At 35.7% G+C, this 10,000-nt stretch overlaps 1 protein-coding gene across 1 annotated transcript in view; it reads left to right on the top strand.

Annotated features, from left to right (window-relative positions):
• The window catches only part of LOC115216603 (cholecystokinin receptor type A-like), a 232,114-nt gene that overhangs the window by 198,123 nt on the left and 23,991 nt on the right, over window positions 1-10,000 (top strand). Inside the window, exon 2 of the mRNA XM_029786076.2 lies at window positions 6,904-7,275. Within this exon, the coding sequence (XP_029641936.1) occupies window positions 6,904-7,275 (372 nt within the window). The remainder of the gene's footprint in view (window positions 1-6,903; window positions 7,276-10,000) is intronic.

Consider the following 10,000-nt stretch of genomic DNA (forward strand, 5'->3'; position numbering starts at 1 on the left):
CACGTTAATTTCACAAGCAGGCTGTTCCGTTGATCCGGATCAACCGGAACGCTCGTCGTCGTAACCGACGGAGTGCTTCTCTCTCTATACAAGTGAAATGAAGGATATGATTCGTCTTTGTGAAAGTTTATATAAGCATAATAATCGGATACCTTACCTCTTTACCTGTCCAAAGCATTTTCAAAAGTTTTCTCATAAATGTTCATGCTTGTTTTCAGACCTTTAGTTACCCCTCGTATCAGACATTCTGTATAATATAAAATCCGAGAGTAACTTGGGACATTCATAAGTCCCAACTTACTCTGGTGGTAGGAAAAAATTGGGAATGGGGATCACATATAATGCATGAAAGTCTTGTGTATCACGTGACATACCGGACTGGCGGAATACTTCTGTCGCTTGTATCTTAAAACAGCTCTTCTTTTGCTTTAAAACACTTCTGTTTTTACTACTTTAAAGCACGTCTGCTTCTTTTACTTTAAAATACCTTTGTCTCGTTTACTTTAAGGCAGCTTTGCCATTTGGACGCTTCATGTCATTTTAAGTTGTACTACCCAATGCACGCAAGAGAGAAATTTGAATTGTCTTTGGCCGAGAATCGCATCCAAATTGCGACTGCAGTTAGCTTATCAAAACAAGAAAGATCAAAATTTTAGTAGTGTATTCGTTCTTTATTTTTTATCTGGAGGAAAGCTGTACCGACAGCCTGTACCGAAATTTACCCTATGTTAGATTAAATGGGGTAAATAGAGTAAATGCTAAATTTAGGTTAAATAGGGTAAATGTTTTTATTTTTTATTTTTCATTCACTTTTTTTATTTTTTATTTTTCATTCACTTTCAGAATTACAACAATTAGTGGCTTGGAGTTTAACTGCTCTTTCTAGTGAGTCCCTCCAAAACCAGTGAGGTCGATGCCGTTAACATTTCTCTTAAACAGCTTCAATCAGTAGCCGCAAGAAAAAAATATAAGGACAATGTGGGAATAGCAAACTTCCGATATTCTGGAGAGAAAGGACTGGGTGGAACGCTTACTAAGGGATCAAACAGGGGGTGGACAAATTATGGATGGTGAGAGGTAGGGGAATAAATGGAAAGAGCTTGAGTGAAAAGAGCGTTAGACTTGTCAGTTCCGAGGTGCAGAGGATGCCGTAGCAGCTGAAGAAACGACAGACTGAAGGGATGGCAAGTCTATGGGCTAGTATTTGGAGTGTGTTAGTAAACGGCTATACATCAATTTGTCGGGGTTTCTCTTTTTGGAAGCAGTCAAGGATGTCTCTATATGTAACATCCACCCCTTTTCATATGTGGAAGCAGTACCTCGTTCTGGATATCAGCAGACCTTGGTAACAGGTTATTAGTTATACTCTCAAAATATCTTCGCTATTTCAACCTTAAAACCTCGGTTCTTTGTGCTCTATAAACTCGTCTGTCACGTGTTGTTTTAAAATACTTCGTTCACTTGTATCTGCAATGCACATTCTCCACATGAAAGAATTCACCACAGCCCTTTTCTATTACTTTCCACAAGAAAAGAGAAATGTTTTAGCGAAACCAATTTGGCGCTGCTGATTTCATTTGGCATCGCATTTATGACGCTGAAGCATTTTGATACCGAGATTTTGTTTATATTCTATACTAGCAGTATCGCCCGGCGTTGCTCGGGTTTGTAAGGGAAATAACTATATAAGCATTTTAGAGAGCTACTTCCTTTATATAACCCGAGCAAAAATCATTAAAAATGCGGAAAAATGATGGTAATTTATTTTTTAAATCGTTGACTCATCGTAGACGTGCACTAATATCCAGAAGGGCTCGATATGAATGACGACTATAAGATACCCGCTTTTGGTTAAACTGCACCGCAAAATGTGGGAGTAGTTAAGAATCTAAATCGGAGGAGACAGAGTCTCACACACACACAACTTCAATTTTATATATAAAGATAACAAATGACTTATCAATCACAACTAGAAAGCTACTCAACTACTAAACCTCATTTATATTTCGGCTTCTGTTTATGTATAAGATGGCCGGTGAAGTATTGACGGAAACGGTGAAAAGAAATATTTGCATGGCAATGGAGTTCTTCGATAAAGTAAGCAGGACCGTCATGCAGCACCGTAGAAACGGGAAAAGTATAGAGATTCAGACAGAAGATATGAAACAGCTGTTAATTATAAAAACATGGATGCTATCAAGTATTAAATGAACATTGCTCATAATTACCAGATGATTAAAAACTATAAATTTTGCTTTTGATAAACTGTTAAGTAATTTTATCCCGTTAATAGTAGTAGTAGTAGTAGTAGTAGTAGTAATAACAATAATAATAATAATAATATTAATAATAATAATAATAATAATAAATGCCCTGATGAAGTACCAGGCAGTGGCTCTCATGGCTTCTGATCTTAACTGATTGGAAGTGTTATCATGTACATTGTTTTGTCTTGGTATAAAAGATGGGCTACAGCAAATATTCTGCTCAATACCACAGATTTGCTTGTCAGTTGTTTGACCTTAACCAGTTGAGCATGTCCCTTAGTGGCTGACGATATGTGCATCTCTGATCACGAGCAGAAGTAGTGGGGGAGCATCATAGCCATGTGTTGAGAGGGATTCTTTGGGGTTTGAATAGTTCACCTCTGGAAACATGGGTGGTTCTTTCAACATCCTTAAACAACCCTTATTCAGGGACCGTTTGAGCGGGATGGGCTACTCAACCTGCAAGGTCATGTGCTGTTTATCTTGATATGAATCACCATGTCGCGCACATATGGTTGTGATGCATGTGCCTGGTGTACCTTTATCAGACGGGTAGTCATGATGGGTATATTGGGCTTCGTATATTTTACCCCAGTGTCACTTTGATGGCATGAACTGCTCTCTCACTCAATAATAATAATAATAATAATAATAATAATAATAATGATGATGATGATGATGATGATGATGATGATGATGATGATGATGATGATAATCTTAATAATGAGGAGGGGGAGAAGGAGGAGGATTTCGAATTTTAGGTACCGTGATAAGAGACATTCAACAATCTTTTCGGCTTTAACTTGGAAAATTAAAGACGAAGGGGTTAATTTCGGAAAACAAATGGAAAATCCTCTCTAAATCCAGGCCCTATATTAACGAGTCTAAAGATGCTCAGTGTGCTCGCTCGAAAAACTGTTTGAGGAACAAGATTTTTTTCTTTATGTCCATATTTCAATGTTTGACATCGAATTGTTGTAACGTTGTGTTTTACCCGTATGTTTTTTCCTTTTTGTATTTTCTACAAGCGCTTTTTTTTTTTTTTTTTTGCTTTTTTTTTCTATCAATGCTATCAGCTCAAAAGACAACTGAAAAATGGTCTTGTTGTCAGCTTGATAAATGGCGGATTAAATAATTATTTCAGCCAGGAAATCCTATGTAGCTGTAATCTCAAGATTTGTGTTTTTTTTAGTTTAAGATTATCTTTACTTTCTTAGCTGATCGAGTACTTTTTTTACTTGCTGAAGCATTACCACATCATTTGTGTGTGTGTGTGTGTGTGAGAGAGAGAGAGAGAGAGAGAGAGAGAGAGAGAGAGAGAGAGATTCACCCACGGCAGTGGATAAATATTTTCTTACGGTTAAGTTTTCTTTTAGTTACTCACGAGCAATTCTTGAACCCCATCACTAATTCAGTTCTCAACCAAATTGAATGCGGTTTTTAGTAATGATTATCCAGTCCTAATATACGTTTTGAGATAAAATAGTTGAAATTTGGTTCATTATATAAAAAATATGTGAGGCCAAAAATTGGAGAGTAAGGTGAAAAATTTACTGCGAATCAAAATTTTCAGGTAATTTTAAAAGAAAATGGTCGATTAATTGAGTTCAAAAGAATGTGCTCATTAACTGCGAAGAAATTATGTGGCTTTAAGCGAAGAAAAATTTGTAAGTAACCTCAGAAATTGACATCTCAGTTATTCTTAAAGAAAACCATACAATATTTGTGTTGAAATGAAAGAGCCCTACCAGATGAAACTTATGATGAAAACCTCGTCAAAAAATATTAGCTATAGAAGAGAGGCATTGTTTTAAGTGAGGAAAAAGGTGATCATTTTTAGTAAATTAAAATATTTTTGCCATTTTAAGATGTTTAGCGTTTTAAAAGACGATATTTATTGCCATGGATCGCTTAGCCAGTTTTTTTCCGTTTTTTTAAAGCATTTAGCTAATCTTCTAAGCTGTTTTCAGAGCTATTCTGCGTTCAAAATTTACTTCAGACAAAAGAGATCTATGAGAAGAATTCTATGGTGAAAACTTTGTCAAAAGATATTAGCCACAAAAGAACTTGTATAGCATTAAGTGAAGAAAAAGTATTGATCATTTTAAAATAGTCAACGTTTTTTTAAGAATAAAATATTATTTAGGCTCAATTGAAAGAATTCGTCGAGACGAATATTTTGGAGAAAACCGTCTAAAACTCCTAAGCATAAAAACAGTTATGTTTTTTTGTGATTTCATATAAATTTTCGTTATTTTCTCTATGTATTAAAATATGTACATATTAAAAACAAACTAAAATAAAAACTTTCACACATTAAAAAAATAATCATTAATCACTTAATTAGAATACAATATTATTTTATACCAAAAATTGTTTTAAAATATATCTATTTGTAGCAGATGTGTTATTTTTAGTTCAAACAAAATTTCTATGTTTGAACAAAGTCTGTATTTGAAAAATATTTACAATAGCATCATTTTTTAATCATAAAGATAAATGTAATTAATTATAATAATAGAAACATTGCCTGGGGAAAAGTGGTCTAGAATGAAACAAGTGGGCGCAGAATCCTTGAATATTCTTAAGTGCTGAACTTCGAAAATTAACCCTTGAAAAGTAGAGGACAAGAAGCACAAAGAACTTAAAATATTGCTGCTGAAGTTATAATTCACTAAATAAGTTTCTGAAATTATTCATCAAATAGTGTGTACACTGTTTTGCTTTTCTTGTGGTTTTGCTTCTTATTTTAATTGTTTTAAAATTTAAGTTAATATTTTTTATTAAAAAATTTCTATGTATTAAACTAAAACATGTCCATCTTATTTTTAGTATTATATTCTGGCAGAATCGTTAGCACACCAGGCGAAATGCTTAGTGGTATTTTGTGTGCCGCTACGTTCTGAGTTCAAATTCTGCCGAGGTCATCTTTGCCTTTCATCCTTTCGGGGTCGATAAATAAAGTACCAGTTTCGCACTGGGGTCGATGTAATCGACTTAATCCATTTGTCTGTTCTTGTTTGTCCCCTCTATGTTTAGCCCCTTGTGGGTAGTAAGGAAATATATATTCTTTTTTTAATTTTATTTTCTTAACAAAACTCATTAGCAATTATATTTAAATTATACTCAGAAACAAAAGAATTATTTTCTTTAAAGTTTGCATTATCAGATAACAAATCGTTTTCTATTTGCAATATGAAAAATATTTTTTTTTAAATGGAAGCTAATGTACAAACTGAATGCAAAACATAGAAATGTCTCTATGCCTCTATATTTTTAACTTAGGCGTTAGGATTTACAATTATCAATTTTGCTTAAATTGCTATAGTGTGATTTTATATTAATAATTTATAATATCCAGTTTTGAAAGTGTAAACATGCAGACACTTAGTCTTCGTTAAAATTAAAAATAAATAGCTTCTTTAGAATTTCAATTTAAACACTTAAGTATAAATAAAAAATATGGAAGGGCATTTACGACTATTTTAGTTTTTAAATTCTAACTTCATCAGCAATATTTTGTTGTTGTTTTTTCTTCTTATCCCTTACTTTTTTGGCTTAATTACTGCTCGTTCTGCTTTTCCAGTTCTATACTTACGAGTATTATAAGATTCGGCGCCCGCATTTTTCATCATATATATATAATATATATATATATATATATATATATATATATATATATATATATATATATATATATATATATATATAATCCGTTCTGTCTGTTTGTGTGTCTTCTAGGATCTCGGGCATCATCCAACCCATTGCGCTCAAATTTGATATGTAGATATCGACAGTACCGGGGCGTGTATAAGCCTTGAAAAAAATTATAAAAATCGATTCCAGGTGAGAATGCGATCGATAAATCTGTGGGAACGTGCATTTGCACGCGCAGCTACATCAGCTGTTGCGATCGATACTACGCGTACGCGAGAAAAATGCACGTGCAGTTTGCGCAAAAAAAACCCGGCTGGCTTGAAATAGTGCCACAAAATGGGATGGTCGGACAAGTTGTTTTGAGAAAATTTGGTTTAAATGTTTGACAACTCAGCACCGTCCATTGGACGGGGGGGGGCGTTTTGCTCGTATATACATAGATATATATATATATATATATATATATAATATATATATATATCGTTAGCTCCTACACGCATATTTTTCTCTTCTTGTTTTTTTCTGTGTATCTTTCTGTCGAAGAGCGTAGGCTCGAAATGAGCGTTATACTAATACATTTGTTTGTTTGTACTCCACCTGCCTTCGTTTTTTGTTTATTTTCGTAAACTTTCCCGTTATACATATATATATATATAATTATGTATGTATGTATATTGTTATATCGCTCGCTCTTCTTATGTAGGTGCATGTGTTACACTGTTTGCGTGTGTGTGGAGATGGTACATGTTTGTGTCAATCAGGTTCTTTTGATATATTCTAATGTTTCTTTCTAACACTCTAAATTGTCTCTCACCAAAAAAGCTATCATCAGAACAGGCTTAGCGTTCAGACATACCAAGTGGGCGCCACCAAAACAGAAATATACCGTTCCTTCGTTGTTTCCCTTAAGCTTCCTTTAGCTGCTAGTGTTATCGTTATTGTCTAAAGGAACTCATATGTACATTTTATTTCTTTTCAGGTGTTTCCGTAGCTGTCAGCTGTTTTACATTGGTTGCAATGTCTCTAGAACGATACTTCGGTATTTGTCAACCGCTGCATTCGAGACGATGGCAGACTCTATCCAGAGCTTACAAAATCATCACTGGTTGTTGGTTTTTAGCTGCTATGGTTGTCATTCCGATTGCCATAGTCACGCGAATGAAATCGTTCGACAAAGGCAAGACACATGTCTGCCGGGAGTTTTGGACTTCGAAGATTGCAGAGAAATGTTACACTGTTTTTTTAGACATGGCTTTTCTGCTGATTCCTGTTATAATCATGTCAGGATCATACGGATCCATTATGTGGACGCTGTGGATGGGAATAAAAATGGATAAAAAGATGCAAGATGGTTAGTATAATAATCATTTATTACACTAATAAGCATATTCGATTTTTTCTTAATGTTTTATATTATATTTATTTCTAACATTGACACACAGACATACAATCATGGGCTGATAAAATATGACAAATCAACACATATATATATGACTGATACAGATAAACTGATAAAGTCGGTGAGGCATTTTTTGTTCAGCACTTTACAAAGTTTACCTTCAATCCATCTTTCGAAAAACAGAAAAAGTTACAGGTTCTTCAGGCCGGTTTATCAAAGTTTCCAAGGCGTTGAAGAGGCGCAGAGAACAAAACTCGCAACACGCCTAGAACGATGTGAAATGAAGTGCCTTATTTAAGGAATCAATGCGGCACTAGAACCGAGAATCAAACTCACAGCTTAAATCCGAGAATCAAACTCACAACCTAAGAATTATGAGCCAAGTACTCTAACCGCAATCCAAAGCACTTTCGTAAATTTTCTAAAAGTGTAATCAATAATGGTTTCTGATTTAAGCACAGGAGCTGCAGTTTTGAAGAGAGTGGGTTAATCTATTTATTATATCGATCCCAATACTTCGCTGGTACTTTAGTATATCGATCCCAGAAGGATGAATGGCAACGTTGAGTTCGACGAGATTGAAACTTAGAATTTAAAGAACAGAAATACTCCAAGGTATATTCTCTGTCAAGTCACTGACTTTTTTAAATAATAATAATAATAATAATAATAATAATAATAATAATAATAATAATAATAATAATAATAATGATGATGATGATGATAATCCTTTCTACTATAGGCACAAGGCCTGGATTTTCTAGGGAGGGATACAGTCGTTCACATCGACCCCAGTACTCAGCTGGTACTTAATTTATCAACCCTGAAAGGATGAAAAGCAAAGTCGACCTCGACGGAATTTGAAGTCAGAACCTAGCGGCAGACGAAATACCGCTAAGCATTTTCGCCCGGCTCCCTAACCATTCTGCCAGCTCGCCGCCTAAGTAATAATGATAATAATAATAATAATATAATAATAATAATAATAATAATAGTAACAGTTTCAGATTTTGGTGCAATGCCAGCAATTTCGAGAGAGAGTGTAAGTCGATTACATCGACCCCAGTGCTCAACTGGTATTTATTTTATCGACCCTGAAAAGAGGAAAGGCAAAGTTAACCTCGACGGAATTTGTCTTAGACCTTAAGGACGGACGAATTGCCGCTAAGCATTTTGCTCTGCAAGCTAATGATTCTGTCAGCTCGCCACCTTAATAATGAAAATAATCCGTTTTTTACCATAGGCATAATGCCTGAAATTTCGGGAAGGGGTTTGTCAATTACATTAATAACAACAATAAGAACAAGAATGGTTTCTAATTTGAAAGAACGCCAACAATTTTAAGGGGGACTCAAGTTAGTTACTTCCATCGACTCCAGTGCTTGACTATTACTTTATTTTATCGTCTCAGAAAGGCTGAGAGATAAAGTAGATCCCTCTCTTTCTCTCTCTCTCTCTCTTTCGCTACCTCTATCTCTCTATTAATTTATCTCTATCTCTTTCCTTATTTCTTTCTCCCTCCCTCTCTCCTGTCCCTCTTTCTCTCTATCCATCTATCTATCTCTCTTTCTCTATTCATCTATCTATCTCTAGTTCCTCTCAGATTTAATAGTTAAATTGTCTCATCACTTGTATTTGTGGAGGCACATAGCCTAGTGGTTAGAGCAGCGGACTCGCGGTCGAGGGATCGCGAGTTCGAATCTCAGACCGGGCGATGTGTGTGTTTATGAGCGAAAACACCCTAAGCTCCATGCGGCTCCGGCAGAAGGTAATGGTGAACTTCTGCTAACTCTTTTGTCACAACTTTCTCTCACTCTTTCCTCATGCATCTTGCAGCTCACCTGCGACGGACCGACGTCCCGTCCAGGTGGGGAACCTATACGCCAAGAAACCGGGAAACCGGCCCTAATGAGCCAGGCATGGCTCGAGAAGGAACAAGCAAAACAATCACTTGTATTTCTACGACCACAACTGTGCACAGCTCTGGATGTTCATACTTTCCCTCCTGACGACATAATATTTTTGTCACATCTACAAAGCTCGAGTGATATTCGCAACCTAGAATGCTTTAAGGGAAATATTTATTGACTGATTAACAGAAAGTCACTCACAGACATTCTGGCCCAGAGGCCGTGCTGTTCCTCCACGCTTCTCATTTTACCGCTACTACAGTAGCTCCCCAGAGCTGGCTTCTCAATTCAGATACTTCCGGCTCATTCTCTCTCCTCCTCTCGTGAACCATACTGTGTCCAATCCGCTGGTCCAAAACAGTACGTACTTTGTCTGGTTCTTCCTCACCAGAACGTCGTCTCTTTCGTATCGTCTCCCAATTCAAGTCTTCTCTGTAACAGTTCAGTTGGAGTACTAACGGCATCAGTTTCACCGGTTTCAGAGGTCCTGCGAAGATCGTGGGCACTGTATCTTCCGCCAGATAAAGCATATTAAAAACACTTACCATCACTACATATATTCTACTATAAAAATGACAACAAATTAGATATCAATTTTACTATGAATACTCTTTTGCATTACGCTGGCTTAATTATTATGGTATCAGTCTATGACCAACTGATTTTCGAGCTGTCTCTGTTTGTCTATGTTCGGTATGCCTTGCTCCAGTCGATAGACAACACTGTTCTCCATACATCGGCAAAGAGTTTCTTCATATGCTCTACTG

The sequence above is a fragment of the Octopus sinensis genome, linkage group LG10 (genome assembly GCF_006345805.1).
Source record: "Octopus sinensis linkage group LG10, ASM634580v1, whole genome shotgun sequence".
Taxonomy (NCBI): domain Eukaryota; kingdom Metazoa; phylum Mollusca; class Cephalopoda; order Octopoda; family Octopodidae; genus Octopus; species Octopus sinensis.